The following is a 21970-nucleotide window of genomic DNA, read 5'->3' on the forward strand; positions in this document are numbered from 1 at the left end:
CGGCAAGCCCTCGACACAGAAGACTGTAGCTCAGCAGATCAGATCATGGTCATATTGGATCCCAGTGAGGGCTCAAGTGTCAAGACAAGAGAAGGATGCTATTGGATTGCTACGAGTCCGCCACCGCTCAGCCTAGACCTCTGCACTTGAAGTCCTACTTCTTCCCAAAGCTGAATGTGAAACCACCACCACTGCTCGCTCCTCCCGCTTGTCCTGCAGCTCCACTTCCTCCAGCGCCTCCTCCTCCAAATGTGAACGCCGGCTTAGGTGCTTGCGCAGAGTCTGGCGCAGATGCTGGAGCTCCGCTGGGGGGAGCGCCAAAAGAGAAGGGGGTAGATGATTTGGACGCACCCGAGGCGGTGCTCGAAGGGGCGCCGAAGGAGAAGGAAGGCACAGATGGGGCAGGCGCTGCTGCTGGTGCGTTTGCTCCTCCCCCGCTAGAGGGCGTCCCGAATGAGAAGCCACCGCTTGGTTTAGCGACAGTGTTGCTGCCACCGTCTTCCTTCTTGGGCGCTCCAAATGAGAAGGGCGTCGATGCTGATTGCGAAGATGGTACGTTGGTGGGAGGAGCACCAAAGCTGAATGGAGCAGGAGACGACTTGCTGGCCTCTGCACTAGATGCAGGCGGCGCAGGTGCTTGAGTGGAAGGAGCTCCAAAACTGACTGGGGCTGCTCCATTAGCACCAGTCCCTGATGTTCCGGAGGCAGGCGGCGGCGCTGCAGTCTTTGGGGCTCCAAAGGAGAACGGTGCAGGAGAAGACTTACTCTCGCTCGCCTTGGGAGCCGGCGGTCCAAAAGAGAAGGGCGAGCTTGCTGGCGCGCCTTGAGCCGAAGGCTGGGTGTGCGTCTCTTTTCCATCGTCCGACACTCCCGTCGGTAGCGCGAAGGTGACAGCAGGCTGGGCTTTGTCTGCGGCGGGCTGCCCAAAGCCTGATGTCGGGCCAGCCGAGGTTGGAGGCGCAGATCTTGGGGGAGCTTGCACTTGGTTGCTTTCCCTCAGCTTCCTCAGTAGCTCTTCCTCCCTTCTCCTTTTGCCGGCCGTGTCAAGCACTCGGCTTCGCAATGGCGAGTCGGTCGAAGCGCTTGATGCACCGGCCAGAGAGATGCGACCGCCTGGTTTCTTCGAGAGACTGCCACTCAGAGAAGAGCTTGAGGCAGAGGCTCGTAGCATCGGGGCAGGGGATGAACGCGCAGGACTGCTTAGGCGGGATCCGAAGAGAGGACGAGGGTTCGGCGCTTGATGGAAGAGGAGGTCAACATTCCTGGGCGACCTTGCTGGAGACGCCCTCGATCCCCCAGATGCTTGACTAGGGCTGACAGGCGTAGCCTCGCCCACTTGAAAGCCGAGTTCACCTCTCCGTTTGGCATCCTCGAATTCGGCTTCGGAGAGCCAAGCAGGGACGTAGTGTGGTACCAGCTCTTCCCTGTCAGGATGAGTAGAGTCTGAGGGCATGTCCCACTTTTTTCTCATCTCTCGCTTGACAGTCAGCCTCCTCTTGACCCTTCGCCTCACTTTGACCCTCCTCTTACGGCCTGTTGCGGACCCTTCTTCCTCCGTCAAGACTTCGTCCTCATCCATTCTCCATTGGAGACCGTTCACTGGGTCGACCCACTCATCGCCAACCTCGCGCTCATCGTCTGGTACCTCCTTGACAGAGCCGGGGCCGCCCCTTTTCGAGGCCAGGCCTGTGACTCGAGCCTTTTGGGATCGAAGAGAGTCCTCTGCATCGACATCGTCCTCGTCCAGCATCATCATCTCGTCTCGAAGCGTCCTCTCTGATGGAGCCTTTTTGGCAGCGATCTTTCGAGACTTGCTACTCTTCGGAGCCAGCTTGGCACCTCTACGCCGAGGTACATCGTCTTCCTCTTCATCTTGTGACTCAGCGCCAGTCCCAACACTGACCTCGTCCTGCTTTCGCTTGCCTGCGGACCGCCCGTAAGGAGATGGTACGTTCTCGTCCTCATCCTCGCTTGCTTCTTCAGCTGTTCGATCATCGTCGTCGTCTTCGTCCATCGAATCATCTCCGTCGTACTGACGTCCCTTCTTCCCGTTCCCGCGCCCGGCAAAGACGCTGTCTTCTTCTCCTCGGTCACGGACGTCCTCAGCACCCCTCTTCTTTCCGCGGCCCGCATCGCGATGGCCAGAAGAGCCATTGCTAGCCTCCCAAGCCATTTCCGATCCTTCAATACTGTCTCTTGTGCTAGAGTCGCGTATTTCTTCGCGAACATGCTTTGCAGACCGCCTCTCCGGCCTCAGCGTACTTGCTTCGCTGCCTGCATCGCTTAGCGCTCTGCCTGCTGGTCGCTTAGATCCGGCAACCGGTCGAAGCGACGTGTCTTGAGCTTTGGGTGAGAAGCGACTTGCCGGAATGTAGGTAGCGGGATCGTATCTTGAGCTCTGGCCTGGAGCTAGCATAGCGGCGCGCTGAGCAGTGGATGGTGAGAGGGCAGGAGAGGAGCGCCTCAGGTGCAGGCCGGAATGGTTGGCAGATTGGGAGCTTGTAGCGCCAAAGCTTGTAGACTCTGTGGGCAGTAGGCTGGTCGAGCGAAAGGGCGACGATGGCGCTTTGCGAAATGACTGTGCATTCTGCCTACCACTGCTTTGCCCTTGGCCACGGGCATTGGGCTGAGTCTTGGTGACTTCCTGCCGGCGGCGGCTCTGAGCTGCTTCTGCGGCTGCAATGGAGAAAGGCCGATTGTCCGAGTCAGGGATTCCAGCTTTCCGTCGTTGGTCACTGGTAGGGGTACAAGTGGGGCGTGAGCAGAATGCTTGGAAAGCGCGGCGACAGGTGAGACACGGAATCGACGAGCACGAATACTGACCGACGGAAGGCGGCGTGCCTGCCCTTTGCGACGAGCGTCTTCCATCCCTGGTGAGCCCAGTAGATGGCGAGTAGCAGCACGAGGCCGTAGGTGTAGGCCTTGAGGGAGGCCATGCTGAGCTCTGGCAGCTCTCGAGTGGAGATGTGAGCTGAGCGGGCAAAAGAGGAATCGGAAGGAACGATGCCAGGAAAGTAGGCCAGGGTGCAGATGAGTGGAGTGCCCAGTGCGCACAGGCGCGAAGAAAAGCCACCTTCTTCCGTACAGAACTCGGCCACGTCCATATGCACTCGCTGGATCGTAGAGGACCATCTTCAAGGCCTGGCGCCGTCCCCCTCTTCTGCAGCTGTGAGCTGCCGTTCCTATAATTGAGAGAGTCAGTCGGGACAACCACAAATCGGTCACTACCAAGTGCCGAGCCAGGAGTGTCCTGCGCCTACGTTCAATTCGCAAAACGGAGAATGGATAAGCAACAAGAATTGGTGCGGTCGGGGGAGCGGCCCATCTTACTCTTTCCCGCTCTCGCAAGTACCTGCTCGTGTCACACACTCTTGCCTTAAAAGGCGTGTACCGCCCCACATCCGCTGATCTCGCAGGTGCCTGCACTACACCCGTTGCTGCCCTCCGTGACTTCGCGTGTCGTCCTGGCGCTAAGTCATTCGGCGGGATACTACAGTGCAGTGGCAGATCAGCTGGGAGAGACTCTGCTGGACCAATGAAACCGGGACCAGTCTGGTGTGCGGGGTGCGTAGATTGGTCTTGGCGCTTGCTGAAGGCCGGCAATGACGGTAGGACAGAATCGATGCGGAGAAGCTTACCCGGAGGCCTCGCGCCGGCAGCGAGGTCACGCCCTTTCGCGAAGAGGCTGAAGCAGAGAGTGGTCACAGATTCTGCCAAGTTGCTTTCAACATGCCGTGCTCAGACGCCTGTAGCGTCAGACTGCAGCGGCGCCCCATGAGTGACCTTCTCACACGTCGTAGCCCCTATCTCTTTCTCTGTATTTCACCCGAAATAGCCGGCTGATGAATGCAATGACACATGGCCCCTGCGACGCGACGCCGAGATTTAAAGGCCCGATCTTGCGGTCCGGGGTATCCCCCAAGTGTGCTTTCACCGTGATTCCCTTGTTACAAAGCGCCCACTTGCCAAGGCGATATAAGAAGATATCCCCACTTCCCGTCAAGTTCTGATCTGGCACACCATAGCTCCAACTTGAGCATCTTCCCCCGCTCTCACTCACCATGGCTACCTCGCGAGATACGGGTGTTACCCCGCAAGACTTTGAGAGCTTCGACTTTGTCGTGGTAGGAGGCGGTACAGCCGGACTGGCCCTCGCAGCTCGCATTGCCAAGTCTTCCTCTCTGTCGGTTGGTGTGCTCGAAGCTGGTCTTTGGTACGTAGTTGCGGAGGCGAGAAAATAGTCTCCGATGTCCTCGAAGCTGATCAGAGCGTGCTTGATGATTCCCAGGCGCCCGGAAGATCCCAAGATCAATACCCCTGCTCTGATAGGGCAGAGCTTGATGGACGCCGACTATGACTGGCAACTGATGACTGTCCCACAAAGCGAGTCTAACAATCGCGAGTACGCTTGGCCCAGAGGCAAAATCCTCGGCGGCTCGAGTGCGCTCAACTTTCTTGTGTGGCAAAGAGGTAGCAAGCACGAATTCGATGCCTGGGCAAAATTCGGCAACAAGGGCTGGGACTGGGAAGGTCTGCTGCCCTACTTTAGACATTCAGCAACCGTCGTCCCGCCCAGCTCACAGCTGCAGAAGGACAACTTCGCCGGCCTGGAAGAGGATGCTCATGGCACTGATGGACCTGTCTCAGTCGCCTTCTCTGCCTGGTTCACAAAGCCACAACAGAGCTGGGCTTCTGCTCTCAAGGAGATGGGTCTGAACAACAACGTTGATGGCTTGCGAGGAGACAATTCAGGAGTTTGGACAAGTCCAGCTACTCTTGACCCAAAGACCGGCCGACGCAGCTATTCAGCTTCCGCTCACTACGAGCCAAATCGTGGCAGAGAAAATCTCAAGGTCCTTTGCGGAGCAGAAGCTACCCAGGTCATTCTCGAGAACGGCAAGGCTGTCGGTGTCAAGTACATGCACGGAGGCAAAGAGTATTTTGTCAATGCTGCAAAGGAAGTCGTCCTGTCTGGTGGTTCCATCAACTCGCCCGCCCTGCTCGAGCTATCTGGCATTGGCTCGACTGAAGCCCTCAAGAGCGCCGGAGTTGTTCTTAAGGTCGAGCTCCCTGGTGTAGGCGCAAATCTTCAGGAACACCTTTACTGTAGCTCTAGCTACGAGCTCGTGGAAGGATTTGAGACATGGTGCAATCTGCGCCAGCCTGACTTTGCGAGCAAAGCCATGGAGTCTTACAACTCGCAGGATGTTGATCGCGGTATCCTCGCATCCGCCTTCTCTGGATTCGCTTTCCTGCCTCTTCAGAAGTACATGTCGCCCCAGGAAATCGAAGAGGTGAGGAAAGAAGTTGATGGCCACCTCAAGAGCGGGTATTACGCAAATGAGCTGGAGAAGCAGTCTGTTCGAGAGGTCTTGGCCCAGCTTGACAATCAGTCGATCCCTCGAATGGAGTACATTTTTGCTCCAGGCTTCTTTGCGCATGCCTCGGCTCCCAAGGAGAACAAGAATTACTTTTCTATCTTGTCAGCCCTTCAGTCGCCCTTCTCCCGAGGAAGCATTCACATCACGTCTGCTGACCACAGCAAGAAGCCAGCTATTGACCCGAGGTACTTCAGCGTCAAAGCTGATCTGAAGATCATGAGCAAGGCCATGAAGAACTGCGACGCCGTGGTTGAGTCGGGGCACCTCAAGGATCTGATTGTCCGGAGGCAAGACCCTGACCCGGCCAAGTACAACTCCGAGGAGGACTTCGACGAGTTTGTGAAGGATTACGCCCAGACGGAGTATCATCATATCGTGAGCAGGCCGTAAAGACCGCCTGCTGAGTTTATTGCGTCACTTGCTGATCTCTGCCACCTCTAATCGTTGATCTCCATTCATAGGGCACTTGCAGCATGGCTCCCAAGTCTGCAGGAGGGGTCGTCGACGATCGCCTACGAGTCTACGGTGTTGATGGTCTGCGCGTAGTCGATGCATCCATCATGCCTCTGATGCCCTCATCGCACATCGTTGCCGTTGTGTATGCTATCGCTGAGAAGGCAGCGGCTATGATCTTGGAAGACCACCAGCTCGCGGCAAAGTACTGAAGAAGGATAGCGCGGCGAGCACCTTGTTGTATCAGTATTAGGCTGTGCGAAATCGCCAATGCGACGGTGTCGAGCGAATCTATTTGAAGACGATGTGACGAAGTGTGTGCGAAGATAGGCGGTGCTCATCGTCTGTAGGCTGTTGACTCTTCCTGTTGACTGTTCCTCCGCTTCCATCCGTCTGAGCGCTTCGATCACTTAGGGGCCGTTCCGCCTCATTAGGTACACCACAACAGCACCACAAAGTACCCAGTCAGCTTCCGTCGGCCAATGGTACCTGTGAAGGTGATATATGATGTCAGAGTGTACCTCTTTGATCTGATCTGCCCTTCGCCACTACAGTCGTGACACTCTTGCCATCTACTTGCTCCGTCGCCCGTCTCCTCGCATCCTCCGCGACGTTCGCTCCAACCTCGACAGAGCTCCAGGCTCTTGGTCAAGAGCGCTCCGTCCCAGTACCAAGCACCCAGATCGAGCTACGCTAGTCATGGCCTATGCACAACTAGACGACAGCTACGACCATGATGACTTTGAGGACTTTGAGGACGCTTTGAGGGCAGGTCATCCTCACATTCCGATGCAGAAGCGGGCGCCAGGCATAGGAGAGTCTCCTGAACGGCACAGGAAAGGGGTCGATGACGTCGCGAAGGTTCAAAGCGCAGCCCCTGTGCTGACGTCCGAGGGGGCCTACGATCTCAAGGACCTCTCCGATGCCATCCATCCCCTTCCTTCTGACTCACCTTCTCACTCGGCTACCTTGATCGAGCGCCGCAAGACTAGCTACCACAAGAAGGAGTCTTCCATGTCTGCATCTGCTGAGAAGCCTCAATTCGAAGTAGGCGAGATCCGGATTGCACGTAGGGTCACACAGAAGCTCTCTTCGCCTTCGATTCGACGGCCGAAGACGTCCCCTGCGAGACAGCCAGATACACCGAGGACTCCGCTTAGCCCTGGTGATGGACTCAAATCAGCTGCCAAGTCAGAAGAGTGGCAGACACGCAGTAGTACGATGAACGACCCTAACGGAGGAGTTCTGGGTCCTTCCGATCGTCATAGTCCCGCAAAGACCTCTGTACAGACAGCGAGTGTGGCCCTGAATACTCTGACAGCAGCTAGTGTGCGGCGAGACTTGGAAAATGGCTCCGCTGGTCGGGCCAGGGTGGTAACCCACCATGAACAGCCAGCAGGATTCGGTGCATTGACGCCGACTGACTGCCTCACCCCACGGGGGACAAGCCCGCAAGGCCTCTCTGCGTTGCTCTCATCGCCTAGCAGTGAACAAGACCTCTTCGTATATGGCGCGCCCAGACGGTCGCCTCCAATTCTTGAGCCAGCACCCATCCGGCTAATCCGCTCCAATAGCGCACGCAGCGAGAAGAGAAAGGCGTCTAACGAAGCAGCTGAGCTGACTGATATGCATGGCGGGCATGACACGGATGCAATGCCACATCTGGGTGTTCCTCAGTCAGCTACTGCCTGGCACACCTCCCAATCCCACTTGCAAGCTTCGCCACGTTCACACCACTCTGCATTTGCTAAGAGCCCCTGCGTCCCTGTTGATCCGTATGTCACAATGCCGCTGGCTGCAGGTAGCGCCGGATCGACCCAGACAGCAAGCAGTGAGGACTGTAGATCGCAAGCCGCACATTTCAGAGGAAGACAACTCGCAGAAGTTCACACGGCGGCAGGGCACAGTCTGTCGCCTTATCCTACTACCGACGGCTTATCACCATCATCTCTAAATGTCGACAGTAAGGTTCACCAGGTCGAGGCGTATTCTCCAACTGCTCACGCGACGCAAGCTTTCAATCAGCAGGCTGCACCGCCCTTCGACCGGGACAGACAGAGCCAGACTTCGCACCACCAGGCCACCAGACAGATACTGCTGCGGCCAGGGGATATTCAGATTGAAGAGGCAATTCTCATGGAGACGCATTCTACCCTCTTCGGTATCAGGCGACGCCTTGTATCTGCCGTGCCTGATCTTGGCCTGGTCGGCAAGCCAGCAGGCACCTTTTCCAGATCGGACTATGGCAAATCTCTGCGCGAGTCTGAAGCTCAGCTAGCTGCTCGAGAAGCAGACTTGACCATTGAAGCTCTCGCCCGCACCGAAACGGCGAGTGTCGAGGTCAGCATCTACACGGAGCAGCGAGAGGGTCAGTGGATGGTGCGGGGGCCTGCATCTGCCGATGTCAAGAGAGTCGAAGTGCTTCCGAGTGTCCTGGATGTCTGGAAGGTGCCTCTTGACACCAAATCGATCGTTGAGAGAGGCAAGCTCAAGTCCACTCTCGAGCTGGCTAAGACGCGTAGAGCTATCCCGTGCTCCGAGTGCACTTCCAGGGCGAGATCAGACGGACAGTGTCCACGCTGTGCTGATTGTGAATACATCGAGATGATCTTCGTCATCACAGTTACTCTTCGAGTCTCCTCCTTTGGCTCTCTCAAACTCCCTTCTTGCCACCTAGCGGGAGCTGTTCTACCGGGCGTCAAGTACATGCAGTCATCAAATGAAGCCGTCCGATCTGCGCTACTTCGAGAGCATGCAAGCAACACTGTGCTCAGAGCTGCCAGACGTGTGGGGCAAGAACACTACGAGGCTCACGGAGCGCGTTTGCTGATGGCCAAGGCCAAGGTAGAGAGGAGAGGAAGAATGACGGTGCGTGTCACGTCTGCGCGAACAGGCGTACGGAGATGCTTTGATGTGTGCGACGAGGGCGGCGAAATTGTCGAAGTCTCCGAGACGGGAGTGCCAATCGCTCTTGTTGAACCAGCACCCTTGGCCACGCCGAGTAGCGGGCCCATACTATCCTTTTCGAGTACACAGACGCAATCCAGTCGCCCGACGACTGGACATGCCTCGTCTCACTCGGCACCTCGAGCGGTAGCTGCAAGTGCATCTGGCCGCCGGCCCGCAACGAGCAGCGGCGATGTTCGATTCCGCGAATCATCGCGCAAGAGTCGCTACAGCACCCAAATCGAACGACCAGCACCCGGTCCCGCTCCCACCTCCCTTGCCCACCACGGTCCTCGCCCAAGCACGGCAAGCAGCGTCAACGGCTCTCTCTCCTTCTCCCTCTCTCCGCCACCTTCGAGATCGGAGGTGAGACCTGCGAGATTCTTTACCAGCTCGAGGCATGGCAGTCTTGCTAGTCTTAGGAGTGAGGGTTCGGGAAGACTATCCCCTGTGGGCGAGCATGGGGCGTACGCGAGAGGTACGGGGGGTGAGAGTAGTGCTGGTGATGGTAATTCGCGCGCTAGGAGGAGGTCGGATGAGACTGTGAGGGAGAGTCAGTCTCAGGGGAGGGCGAGGAAGCCAGTTAGTGGGGTCAAGGCAGGGAAGGGTATCAGGAGATTGTTCAGCCGTGGTTGAGGACGGCGACGAGTCGAGCCGAAGCAGCGAGTCAAGTCACTTGTGCACATCGAGCTCGATTGCTTTCGTCTATGTGTAATGCTCATTGCAAATTTTGGGTGGTGACATCAGCCACCATGCGACTACATGCTCTTCAGATGTCTCAGCGAGCTCCGCGTCCCGACTCTTACTCTGGCCTCATCCTCTTACCGCCCTTCATGCTGATCGGCAGCTCCTCAACCACCTCCTTGGGCACCAGGCTCTTCACGCCGACCCTTCCAGCCTGAGCGAGAACCATGTCCATGCACACGAGAGCGGCCATTCCTTCAACGATTGGCACAGCACGTGCAACGACACAAGGGTCGTGTCGACCCCTCGTCGATAGAGTCCCGGACGAACCGCCGTAGGTACTCGTAGCTTGAGGCTGTGAAATAGTAGCAGGCGACTTGAAGCCTAGCCTGAAGTAGACGTCCTCACCATTTGTGATACCACCCTGCACTCCACCGGACCAGTTCGTCTTTGTGCCCAACCTGCCGTTCTCCTTGATCTCAAAGGCGTCATTGTGCCTCGAGCCAGGCACTTCTGTTCCTCTGAATCCAGAGCCGATCTCGAATGCCTTTGTAGCAGGAATGGAAAGCATGGCGTGACCTAGCTTGGCTTCGAACTTGTCAAAGCAGGGTTCGCCGAGACCGCTTGGCAGGCCGCGGATAACGCAGGTCACTGTACCTCCGATGGAGTCATTCTTTGACTTGGCTAGCAGAATACGTTGCCGCATGCGCTCCATGGCTACTGGGTGAGGACACCTCATCTCGTTCTTGTCGACCTCTGCACGAGTCACTGTGCTCAATAGCTTGCGGAACTCTTCTGACAGAGGCTCCTCTGCCTCGTCCTCTTCCATGCCGCGGGTATCGATGTGGTTGTCAATGCTGCTAGACGAGGGAGCCTCTTCGGTCTTTGCGGTACCATTTGCAAAGGAAGTCTCGGCGGCATCGACCGTCTTGCTTGCTTGGGCCTCTCCTGCGAGCTTCTCTCCGGGGAAGCGAGGAATGTGGACCTTGCCTACCGAGCTGACGAAGGCTACAATCTCAACTCCGTAAGCCTCCTTGAGGTACTTTTCTGCCAGAGCTCCAGCTGCTACCCTTCCGATGGTCTCTCTAGCTGATGACCTTCCTCCACCACTGCTAGCCTTTACGCCGTACTTCTCCAGGTAGGTGAAATCGGCATGGGATGGTCTGGGGTACTCGTCCAGTGTCTGGTCAGTGTAGTCCTTTGGTCTCTGGTCCTGGTTCTTTACCAGCATGGCGATGGGTGTACCGAGTGTGACTCCGTTCTCCACCCCAGATTGGATCTCTACGCGGTCCTTCTCGTCTCTGGGAGTAGTGAGGGCGGATTGTCCTGGACGACGCCTGGTGAGCTGCACCTGGATGTCTTCTGGCTTGAGGGCCATGCCAGGAGGGACACCATCGACGATGCAGCCTACAGAGGCGCAGTGGGACTCTCCATAGGTTGTGACTCGGAAGTTCGAGCCAAAGGAGGACATGTTGTGTGGCGAGTGGGGAGTTAGGTGATGGTGAGGACGATACCTTCTTCTCCTCGGGTGAGTGAGTATATGCTGCCAAGAAGGAGTCCCTCCCTGCCTGGCTGTCTGGGCCAAATAAATTCCATGCGAGGCGGCGTGCGTCTGGCTGTGAGTCGATGCGCCTCTGCTGCTCCGCTCTGGCACCGCGCGCTTTGGTGCCTGGCTGCTCGTCTCATCCGCCAGGCGGGGTGAGTACGATTCCTTCGCGGCTCAAAGGTGGCGGCATCGCTCTCTCGCCTCTTGACCATCACCCACTCCCCTCATACCCACTCCCTCTTCTCTCTTTGCGAGACATCGTCGCAGTCCATTGAGGCAGACAGAGCCCAACGCCAAACTCGTAGGCTGGATCCCCGGCTGGACAGGGATCCCAAAGCCCACGACTACTGGCAGGCCAGCTCGGCGTCTCCTTCCACCATGTCTGCACCTCCTCCGCCTCCGGGCTTCAAAGGTCCACCTCCCAGTGGGCCAGCCGCAATGAGGGGTAAAGCTTCAGCCGCTCCTCTCAGCAACGGCAATGCGGATGCTGGACCCTCGAGCTCCAGACTCACCCCTCAGCAGCTCGAGTCCAAGAGCAAGAAGTGGGTGCAGAGACAGAGCAGGAGGTTCGGCGATCGTACTGGCAAGTCCGGCATCGTCGACACGGGCAAGCAGGAAATGCCGCCCGAGCATGTCAGGAAGATCATCAAGGATCACGGTGATATGAGCAATCGCAAATACCGCAACGACAAGAGAGTCCACCTCGGTGCGCTCAAGTATATCCCCCACGCAATGATGAAGCTCATGGAGAACATCCCAATGCCTTGGGAGCAAGTTCGTGAAGTACCCGTGCTGTACCACGTCACTGGAGCTATCAGCTTCGTCGACGAGATTCCCCGAGTCATTGAGCCCATCTACCATGCTCAATGGGCGGCAATGTGGTTGGCAATGAGGCGAGAGAAGCGTGATCGTAGGCATTTCAAGCGGATGCGCTTCCCTCCCTTTGACGACGAAGAGCCGCCTATGGACTACGGCGACAATCTACTCGATGTGGAGCCACTGGAAGCCATTCAGCTGGAGCTCGACGAGGAGGAAGACGACGCCATCATTGACTGGTTCTACGATCACAAGCCACTGTTAGATGATTCAAAACACGTCAATGGACCATCATACAAGACTTGGTCGCTCGATCTGCCGAAGATGACCGCTCTGCATCGACTCGGCAAGACGCTGCTATCAGACTTTGATAGTGGCGACAAGAACTATTTCTACCTCTTCGACAAGAAGGCCTTCTTCACATCAAAAGCGCTGAACATGGCCATCCCTGGCGGTCCGAAATTCGAGCCACTGTTCAAGGACGCCGAGAGCTACGATGATGACTGGAACGAGTTCAACGACATCCGCAAGGTCATCATCCGTCAGCAGATCCGGACAGAGTACAAGGTGGCTTTCCCCCACCTATACAATAGCCGGCCTCGATCCGTCCACATTGGCCAGTACCACGAGCCAAAGAACGTCTTCATGCGCACGGACGATCCAGACCTGCCAGCCTTCTTCTTCGACCCCGCTCTCAATCCCATTTCAAGTCGGGGGCTGGCCAACGCCGATGCGTTCCGACCAACCTTTGATGATGGAGAGAAGGTGCTTAGTCATGAGGACGCTGTCTTCGGCGAGGGCGTAGAAGGTGACGATGAGCTCGATGACGAAGAGGCATTCACCATGCCGGACCATGTTACTGCTTTCCTGCAGGACGAGCCCATCGAGAACGACCTAACAGCGGATGCTATTGCTCTGTGGTGGGCCCCTGCGCCCTACAATCGCAGCAGCGGGAGGACGCGTCGAGTATTGGACATCCCATTGATCAAGGACTGGTACATGGAGCACTGCCCACCCAATCAGCCAGTGAAGACTCGTGTCTCTTACCAGAAGCTGCTCAAGCGCTATGTGCTCAATTGCCTGACCAGCCGGCAGCCCAAGTCCGGCAAGAAGCGATACTTGCTCAAGCAGCTCAAAGCGACCAAGTTTTTCCAGACTACGACACTCGATTGGGTCGAAGCTGGTTTGCAGGTTGTGAGACAAACGTGGAATGCCCTCAATCTCCTCATTCATCGAAGGGGTCTACACTACCTGCATCTCGACTACAACATGAATCTGAAGCCTGTCAAGACCTTGACAACAAAGGAGCGGAAGAAGTCGCGCATGGGAAATTCGTTCCATCTCATCCGAGAACTCGGCCGTTTGGTCAAGCTCATCGTAGATTCACACATCATGTTCAGACTGGGCAACGTTGATGCTTTCCAGCTTGCGGACGGTCTCCAGTACGCTTTGAATCACGTTGGACAGCTTACGGGTATGTACAGGTACAAGTACAAGCTCATGCACCAGGTTCGAGCCTGCAAGGATCTCAAGCACGTCATATACCACCGCTTTAACTCTGGGCCGGTTGGAAAGGGACCCGGTGTGGGTTTCTGGGCTCCTTCCTGGCGTGTATGGATGTTCTTCCTGCGTGGTATCGTGCCTCTTCTCGAGCGATGGCTCGGCAACATGCTGGCTCGTCAATACGAGGGTCGAAACAGCAAGGGCAAGGCTAGCACTGTCACCAAGCAGCGTGTGGAGTCACACTTTGACCTGGAGCTCAGAGCTGCAGTCTTGCACGACATCCTAGACCAGATGCCCGAGGGTATCAGGCAGAACAAGAGCAAGACGATCATGGCTCACTTGCAGGAAGCTTGGCGATGCTGGAAGAGCAATACGCCCTGGCGAGTGCCGGGCATGCCGGCGCCGATCGAGAACATTATCTTGCGGTACGTCAAGCAGAAGGCCGACTACTGGACGTCAGTAGCTCACACCAACCGAGAGCGTATTCGTCGCGGAGCTACCGTCGACAAGACTGTTGCGCGAAAGAATCTTGGCCGATTGACTCGTCTCTACCTCAAAGCTGAGCAAGAGCGTCAGAACGGGTACCTGAAGGATGGTCCCTACATCACCAGTGAGGCGGCTGTTGCCGTCTACACTTCGACCGTTCACTGGCTCGAGTCGCGGCGCTTCGCTCCCATTCCCTTCCCCTCGCTGAACAACAAGAATGACACTAAGCTGCTCGTTCTGTCGCTTGAGAATCTCAAGCAACAGTACAGTGTTCAAGGACGTCTCAACCAGAGTCAACGAGAGGAGTTGGCCTTGATCGAGCAGGCGTTTGACAACCCTCACGAGACTCTAGCGAGGATCAAGAGACTTCTCTTGACCCAGCGTGCATTCAAGGAAGCCGGCATTGAGTTCTTCGACACTTATGAGAAGCTCATTCCAACTTATGCCATTGAGCCCATCGAGAAGCTCACCGACGCCTACCTCGACCAGTACCTCAGCTACGAGGCTGACAAGCGCCAGCTGTTCCCGCCCTGGATCAAGCCCTCTGACCAGGAGCCTCCGCCTCTGCTGGTCTACAAGTGGTGTCAAGCGATCAACAACCTCGAGAACGTCTATGACACCTCGAACGGCGAATGCAACGTTCTCATGGAGACTTCGCTCGACCGTGTGTACGAGAAGATCGATCTCACCCTTCTGAACCGTCTGCTCCGCCTGGTGCTCGACGCCAACATTGCTGATTATATGACGAGCAAGAATAACATCTCTGTTGTCTTCAAAGACATGGCGCACGTCAACACCTACGGCCTGATTCGAGGATTGGCATTCAGTCACTTCATCTTCTCATACTACGGATTGGTGCTTGACCTGCTCATCCTGGGTCTCCAGCGAGCTAACGACATGGCAGGTCCTCCGCAGACTCCCAACGGCTTTTTGCAATACGCAAATACGGCAACGGAGACAAGGCATCCCATCAGACTGTATCAGAGATACGTTGACAGGATCCACATCTTCTTCCGCTTCGATTCGGATGAGAGTCGTGACCTTATTCAGCGCTATCTAAGTGCTGAGCCGGACCCGAACAATCAGAATCTGCTAGGCTATAACAACAAGCGATGCTGGCCCAGAGACTGTCGTATGAGACTGATCAAGCATGACGTTAACCTCGGTCGAGCGGTCTTCTGGGAGATCAAGAACCGACTGCCACGAGCTCTGACTACTATCGAGTGGGACTCGACCTTTGCAAGTGTGTATTCCAAGGACAACCCAAACACTCTCTTCTCGATGCAGAACTTTGAGATTCGCATTCTGCCCAAGATTCGTCTGGGCGATGTGCACGAGCACAAGGATGGAGTCTGGTCTTTGGTAAACAGCTCGACCGGTGAGAGGTCTGCTCAGGCTTTTATTCGAGTTAGTGACGAAGGTGTGAATGCTTTCAACAACCGAGTCCGACAAGTCTTGATGTCTGCTGGTGCAACAACCTTCAGCAAGATCATCAACAAGTGGAACACTACCTTGATTGGCTTGATGACATACTATCGGGAAGCCGTCGTCAACACCGAGACTCTTCTCGATGTCCTGGTCAAGGCAGAGAACAAGGTGCAGACCAGGATCAAGGTGTCGCTCAACAGTAAGATGCCCAGTCGTTTCCCGCCCGTGCTCTTCTACTGCCCGAAGGAACTCGGAGGTCTCGGAATGCTGAGTATGGGTCATGTTCTCATCCCTCAGAGTGACTTGCGATGGAGCAAGCAGACCGACACAGGCATCACTCATTTCCGTGCCGGAATGTCACACGAGGAAGAGCAAGTCATTCCGGCCCTGTACCGCTACTTGGTGCCATGGGAGTCTGAGTTCACTGATAGTGCTCGCGTGTGGACGGAGTACGCTCAGAAGCGTAAGGAAGCCAACGCCCAGAACCGTCGACTGACTTTGGAGGATCTCGAGGACTCATGGGACCGTGGTCTGCCGAGGATCAACACTCTTTTCCAGCGTGACCGTACGGTTTTGGCGTTCGATAAGATGTGGCGAATGAGGCAGTTCTTCAAGCAGTACCAGATCCTGAAGCATGACCCTTTCATCTGGACCAACCAACGTCACGACGGAAAGCTGTGGAATTTGAATGCCTACCGTGTCGATGTCATTGCGGCATGCGGTGGTATCGAAGGTATCTTGGCTCATACTCTGTTCGCAGGTACCGCCCACACGACCTGGGAGGGTCTGTTCTGGGAGAAAGCCTCCGGATTCGAAGAACAGATGAAGGACAAGAAGCTGACCAATGCTCAGCGCAGTGGTCTGTCCCAAGTACCCAATCGTCGTTTCACCCTCTGGTGGTCTCCGACGCTGAACAGAGCAAATGTCTACGTCGGTTTCCAGGTGCAACTCGATCTCACTGGTATCTTTATGCACGGTAAGCTGCCTACGCTGAAGATCTCGTACATTCAACTCTTCCGAGCCCATCTGTGGCAGAAGATCCACGAGTCAGTAGTCATGGACTTGTGTCAAGTCTTCGACCAAGAGCTGGAGGCTCTTCAGATTGAGACTGTGCAAAAGGAGACCATTCACCCTCGAAAGTCATACAAGATGAACTCGAGCTGTGCCGATGTGCTTCTCTTTGCCAGCCACAAGTGGCCCATCTCTCGGCCCTCATTGTTGACTGACGGCAGGGACGTGATGGATGGTTCGAGCACCAGCAAGTGGTGGCTGGACGTACAACTTAGATGGGGTGACTTTGACTCCCACGACGTCGAGCGATATGCTCGTGCCAAGTTCCTCGACTACACAAGCGACTCGACTTCAATCTACCCATCGCCTACTGGTGTCTTGATTGCCCTCGATCTTGCTTACAATCAGTACTCGGCTTACGGTAATTGGTTCCCTGGATCCAAGGCTCTTATTCAGCAGGCAATGGCGAAGATTCACAAGGCCAACCCAGCCTTGTACGTCCTCAGGGAGCGAATCAGGAAGTCTCTGCAACTGTACAGCTCAGAGCCTACCGAGCCATACCTGACATCGGGCAACTACGCCGAGCTCTTCTCGAACCAGGTCATCTGGATGGTTGACGACACTAACGTCTATCGTGTCACTATCCACCGAACGTTCGAGGGTAATTTGGTCACAAAGCCGATCAATGGTGCTATCTTCATCCTGAACCCTCGTACTGGTCAGCTGTTCCTCAAAGTCATTCACACTTCGGTATGGGCCGGTCAGAAGCGTCTCGGTCAGCTGGCAAAGTGGAAGACGGCAGAAGAAGTTGCTGCTCTGGTCCGATCTTTGCCCGTGGAGGAGCAGCCTAAGCAAGTCATCGTCACGCGAAAAGGTATGCTTGACCCTCTCGAAGTGCACTTGCTCGACTTCCCGAACATCGTCATCAAGGGCTCTGAGCTGCAATTGCCTTTCCAGGCCTGTCTCAAGCTTGAGAAGTTCGGAGATCTCATCTTGCGAGCCACTCAGCCACAGATGGTTCTCTACAGCCTGTACGATGACTGGTTGTCGTCTATCTCGAGCTACACTGCCTTCTCGCGTTGCATCTTGCTTCTTCGAGCACTACATGTCAACCAAGAAAAGGCCAAGATCATCTTGCGACCCGATGTCTCGACGATCACTGAGCCGCATCACATTTGGCCCACACTGTCAGACGATGAGTGGGTGAAGGTCGAAGTTGCTTTACGAGACCTGATCCTGCAAGACTACGGCAAGCGAAATTCGGTCAATGTAGCTTCGCTGACGGGCAGCGAGATCCGAGATATTATCTTGGGTCAGGAGATTCAGGCACCATCGATGCAGCGACAGCAGATGGCCGAGATTGAGAAGAGTGCCGAAGCGGCTCAGCAGGTGACTGCGACACAGACAAAGTCGTCCAACATCCACGGTGATGAAATTACGACGGTCACAACTACGCAGTACGAGACGCAGCACTTCAGCTCCAAGTCGGACTGGCGGGTGCGATGCCTTTCGTCCACCAATTTGCCTCTTCGTTGCCAGCATCTCTATGTCAGCAACGATGATGTCAAGGACGATATTGGTTCACTCACGTACGTCTTGCCAAAGAACATCCTCAAGACGTTCATTGTCAACTCCGATTTGAGGACGACTGTGGCTGGATACCTCTATGGTGTTTCGCCTCCGGACGCGCCCAGTGTCAAGGAGGTGAAGCTTATTGTGTGGGTACCTCAGCGCGGCAGCAATACAACCATCGAGCTGCCGCAGGATCTGCCTCAGCACGACTTCATGCTGAAGGATCTCGAGCCGCTGGGTTGGATCAAGACGCAGGCGCAGGACATGCCTCACCTCTCCTCCCTCGACACGGCTACCCATGCCAAGACGATGGCATCGCACCAGGAGTGGGGAGCGTCGAGCATCTGCATCACCGCCGCCTTCACACCCGGATCCGTCTCCCTGTCAGCTTACAACCTGACCGTTGCCGGCTTTGAGTGGGGACGCAAAGCGAACCAATCCGATGCTGCTTCGGGCGGAGGTGGCTTTAACCCATCCTCAATGGCCGAAAAGGTCCAGCTCCTCCTCTCGGACCGCATCCTAGGAACCACCCTTGTGCCGCAGGACAAGACGTGGAATTATGGTCTGAGCCTCAGTGCGCAGTGGACTCCGACGATGAAGGTCAACTATGTCCTGGATACACCCATTGGATTCTGGAACGAGGCACATCGCCCGCAGTCCTTCCTGACTTTTGCGCAGGATACGGGAGAGGAGACGGGAGCTGATGTGCATGACCCGCTGCAGTGAAATGGTGCGTTGAGTCAGGGGCGGAACAGGAGTAGCGACGTGTGGGGTGTGGATGCTGTAAACGATGTCCCTTCGTGTGTTTCTGTGTCTGCATCATGTCAACAATTGTACTCCCATTTGCAACTCTTTCGACACTGATGCTGATGTGTTGCCGTCGGGCTGTGCTCCTATCTCGCTCTCAAGTGCGCAGAAACCCCTACCGTGCCCCTGTGTCGCCCTAGACTTCCTCTCCTTGGCGAGCAGCCCCTCTACCATTGCTGATTGTCCTGCCCCTCTACCACCATGCTACCTATTCCGCACAGTCCTCTCCGTCCCTTCAGGGGAGGAGAAGAGGGGGGGCTGATAGGCTTGGAGTAAGGTATATCATTTGACTCGAAGGTCTGTCGCCAATCCTTCCGACCAACAAAAGTATATCTCAAGACTCCTCCGCCCTCTCGGGTCTCCTTTACCCAGTGCTGAGCAGCGGCGTGAGACATCACTCGGCACCACTTCATCCTTCCAGCAGTCAGCCAGTCTACTCTCGCCATGAACAGCATGAACCCCCGTCAACCTCTCACAGGCAGAGCACTTGCTCTAGCCTCTCCAGGGGCAGCAGCAGCAGCAGCAGCCCCGGTCCCCGTCTGGCTACCAATCCTCTGCGCCGCCCTGTATGTATTCCTCGCCCTCTCGCACGCCTACCAGAGTGGAGCGACAAAGCACAGATGCATGCTCGTGGTAGTGCTTGGATGTCTTATGGGAGCGGCAGACAATTGCTTGCAAGTATGGGCACACTACCTGCCCGTATCTATGGTAGAGGCAGGGGCAGAGGCAGAGGTGAGAGCCATCGCAGTCGCTCAACAGCTCCTGTTGCTTCTTCCGCCGCAGCTTTTTGCTGCTGTGCAGTACTTCACTTTCAGCAGGACGCTGGAGCTCTTCGGACCGGAGGTGGCCTTGCTTCGCGCTAGGCCCAAGGCCATACTGGCTGTGTTGCTCGTACTAGAGGGGCTTGCATTGGTGCTTCAGGCCGTCGCAGTGGGGCTAAGTGCTGATGGTCTGACGGCGACGGGAGAGGTTGGAACAGGACGTGGCGTGACCGGAGCCATTCTACTTATCGCTGGGCTGGGCATGCGACTCCTAGCCTGTCTGCTCTTCCTCTGCACAATCGTCGTCTTCCTGACTAGGACAGCACAACTCAGGGACCCGGCCGTCGAGTACTACTCCCACTACACGCCTCGCCTGCGCCTCTTCACAGCAGTTCTCGCAGTGGGCAACCTCCTCGTCACATCCAGCTGCATCTTTCGCCTCGTCCAAACCACCATGGGGAGCAGCGCAAAGCTCACACGAGTGGAGTGGTACTCCTACGCATTCTACGAACTACCTCTCCTCCTCTGCGTCCTGCTCCTCGGAATTTTCCACCCAGGGCACGTCTTACCTCTCGAGCACGATGGAGCCGTCACCGAAGCTGGCGAGCTGCGTGAAGCCCTGGTAGAGGGCATGACACCGCTCCCTCCCAGGGGCATCTCTCGAGCCGCTAGCAGCTTCCATTGTCGAGCAGGTGGGCGCGTCCCACAATCACCCCTGTCGCCAACGATGATGTGGCGAGAGCGGGCGGCGAACACAGGTCGTGGAGTGGTGCACTCCAGGAATGTATCGATGCCAGATTCGAATACGACAATTGTGGACGTGGACCGCGAGGGGCAGGAGATGACGTATGTAGAGTTCTTGTCTAGCGAGGGTGCTAGCAAAGTTTAGGGAGAGCCCTAATGGAGTGACCCTGGCATCAGAGATTTGTCGTGTAGCTTACTTGACAGCTCGAGAGGCATTCCTTTCGCGACACCGTTGATTGTATCGTCTGATCTAGCTCGTCGAGAACTTTATTATTATGCTATCTCATTGCCAATTGTATCCTGGCTCGATACATCACACAGTCCGTCTGCGATGAGTCTTTGCCTCGGCTTAGCCTATCTCAAGCCCATCCTCTCCTTCACCTCACCTAGCGTCTCCTTTGCCCGTACGCTAGCCTTCTCTCTCCCCAAAGCAGCGACCTGCTCCAAATAGCCGCTCTGGGCCTCTCGCTCCTTGAGCTGCTGAAAGCGTTCTCGTATTGGGCCCAATACCTCGATCAGGGCAGAAGTAACTGTCTCTTTCAGAAGAGCATGGCCACCCCCGCTAGAGTCGAGCTGCTGTGCTACTTCTTTGGGAGTGACCCCGGCAGATGCGGCTGCGAAAGGATCGAGAGTGCTCTGCGTCTGTTGTGCCTGGTAAGAACGAAGCGCGGCGATGATACTGAGCAGACTGCTCACACCTGGTCTTCCCTCTGGGTCAAAGCTGATGGATCGCTCTGTGTCAGTGACTGCTCGCTTCACCTTTGCGCGAATGGCAGTGTCGTCGTCGGTGAGAAGGATGCGCGAGGCTGGGTCCGGCGCTGACTTGGACATCTTCGCCGTAGGGTCTCGTAGGGAGAGGATCTTGGGCGTCGAGGTGATTAGGGGTTGAGGCAGGGGGAAGAAAGGCGGTTCCCTTCTGCTCTTGCTGCTCTTTGGTGTTGTGTGAGAGGAAGGGAAACGCTTATTGAAGGTAGCGGCAATATCCCTTGCGAGCTCGAGGTGTTGCACTTGATCCTGACCGATGGGCACATGCGTAGCCTTGTAGAGGAGAATATCAGCTGCCTGTAACACTGGATAGGAGAAGAGACCCAGAGATAGATCGCGATGCTCCTCGTCCACGTCCGCAATCCCCTCATCTGCCTCCCCTGCTGTGGGACCGCCTTGCTCCGGCTCTACCGGCGTCGCTGTCCCTCTGGCCGTCGCGATCTTTCCCTTCCAAGTAGTCATGCGCCTCAGCCTACCCATCGACACCAGGCAGCTCAATAGCCAATGCAGCTGCGCATGCTCGCCTACTTCGTCTTGATGGTAGATGGTGCTTTGCTCTGGGTCGAGGCCGATCGCTAGTAGGGAGGCAAGCATGTCTTTCCGCTCTTGGGCTAGCGTGGCCGGATTCTGTGGTATTGTCAGGGCATGCAGGCCGACAATGGAGAAGTAGAGTTCCGGCGGAGGTGTACTTGAAGAGGAAGCCCTGGAGGCCTGAAGGCTATTCTGTATCGAGACCCAGTTGAAAAGGGCGCCGAGTAGGTTGCCGATCTGGAGAAGATGCGCACGAGATGCAGATCACGTACTGTTTAGTATCATTGGACAGACTTTTGCTTTGCTATACTATCGTTCCTACTCACATGGGGCACTCCCGTGGGCTGTATACCTGAGAATATGCACATCGGCCTCTGTACCGGAGCTGAGGAGGACAAAGATGCGTAGCCTCTCGAAGGAGGCATGAGTCTCCTCTGCACCCTTCGCCTTCCCACCTGCGTACACGACGCCATAGCAGTTCCGTCTAGTCGGTACCTCATGACCGTCCTGGCAGCTCCAAAATTCACCAAGTGTGC

The 21970-nt window shown here is 56.1% G+C and overlaps 7 protein-coding genes across 7 annotated transcripts; 4 read left to right on the plus strand and 3 right to left on the minus strand.

Moving 5' to 3' along the window:
* Positions 1 to 154: 154 nt before the first annotated feature.
* Positions 155 to 2936, minus strand: BCV69DRAFT_300724 (hypothetical protein; the record flags this gene model as incomplete). The annotated part of the gene is made up of 2 exons (XM_025494488.1): positions 155 to 2735; positions 2824 to 2936. 2 exons carry the CDS (start codon positions 2934 to 2936, stop codon positions 155 to 157), a joined length of 2694 nt encoding a protein of 897 aa, XP_025346094.1.
* Positions 2937 to 3931: 995 nt separating this feature from the next.
* Positions 3932 to 6046, plus strand: BCV69DRAFT_272833 (alcohol oxidase; the record flags this gene model as incomplete). The annotated part of the gene is made up of 3 exons (XM_025490988.1): positions 3932 to 4213; positions 4289 to 5756; positions 5843 to 6046. Exons 1-3 carry the CDS (start codon positions 4062 to 4064, stop codon positions 6044 to 6046), a joined length of 1824 nt encoding a protein of 607 aa, XP_025346095.1. The 5' UTR covers positions 3932 to 4061.
* A 487-nt stretch (positions 6047 to 6533) lies between these two features.
* On the plus strand, positions 6534 to 9416 carry BCV69DRAFT_300726 (hypothetical protein; the record flags this gene model as incomplete). The annotated part of the gene is made up of 1 exon (XM_025494489.1): positions 6534 to 9416. One exon carries the CDS (start codon positions 6534 to 6536, stop codon positions 9414 to 9416), a length of 2883 nt encoding a protein of 960 aa, XP_025346096.1.
* A 56-nt stretch (positions 9417 to 9472) lies between these two features.
* On the minus strand, positions 9473 to 11015 carry BCV69DRAFT_284552 (putative ARO2-chorismate synthase). Its single transcript, XM_025493081.1, has one exon. It carries the CDS (start codon positions 10933 to 10935, stop codon positions 9583 to 9585), a length of 1353 nt encoding a protein of 450 aa, XP_025346097.1. The 5' UTR covers positions 10936 to 11015; the 3' UTR covers positions 9473 to 9582.
* Positions 11016 to 11190: 175 nt separating this feature from the next.
* On the plus strand, positions 11191 to 18574 carry BCV69DRAFT_284553 (putative PRP8-U5 snRNP protein, pre-mRNA splicing factor). Its single transcript, XM_025493082.1, has one exon. The coding sequence runs from the start codon at positions 11389 to 11391 to the stop codon at positions 18550 to 18552; it is 7164 nt and encodes a 2387-aa protein (XP_025346098.1). The 5' UTR covers positions 11191 to 11388; the 3' UTR covers positions 18553 to 18574.
* A 412-nt stretch (positions 18575 to 18986) lies between these two features.
* On the plus strand, positions 18987 to 20485 carry BCV69DRAFT_53596 (hypothetical protein). The gene has a single exon (XM_025495356.1). The coding sequence runs from the start codon at positions 19078 to 19080 to the stop codon at positions 20281 to 20283; it is 1206 nt and encodes a 401-aa protein (XP_025346099.1). The 5' UTR covers positions 18987 to 19077; the 3' UTR covers positions 20284 to 20485.
* Positions 20486 to 20492: 7 nt separating this feature from the next.
* On the minus strand, positions 20493 to 21859 carry BCV69DRAFT_288176 (tryptophanyl-tRNA synthetase; the record flags this gene model as incomplete). Its single annotated transcript, XM_025493611.1, has 2 exons — positions 20493 to 21671; positions 21761 to 21859. The coding sequence occupies 2 exons, from the start codon at positions 21857 to 21859 to the stop codon at positions 20493 to 20495; spliced, it is 1278 nt and encodes a 425-aa protein (XP_025346100.1).
* Positions 21860 to 21970: the final 111 nt, after the last annotated feature.

This window comes from Pseudomicrostroma glucosiphilum (genome assembly GCF_003144135.1).
Source record: "Pseudomicrostroma glucosiphilum strain MCA 4718 unplaced genomic scaffold BCV69scaffold_13, whole genome shotgun sequence".
Lineage (NCBI taxonomy): Eukaryota > Fungi > Basidiomycota > Exobasidiomycetes > Microstromatales > Microstromataceae > Microstroma > Microstroma glucosiphilum.

Coding starts and splice junctions, on each gene's coding strand:
- BCV69DRAFT_53596 (XM_025495356.1), top strand. CDS start 19,078: ATGAACAGCATGAACCCCCGTCAACCTCTCACAGGCAGAGCACTTGCT.
- BCV69DRAFT_284553 (XM_025493082.1), top strand. CDS start 11,389: ATGTCTGCACCTCCTCCGCCTCCGGGCTTCAAAGGTCCACCTCCCAGT.
- BCV69DRAFT_284552 (XM_025493081.1), bottom strand. CDS start 10,935: ATGTCCTCCTTTGGCTCGAACTTCCGAGTCACAACCTATGGAGAGTCC.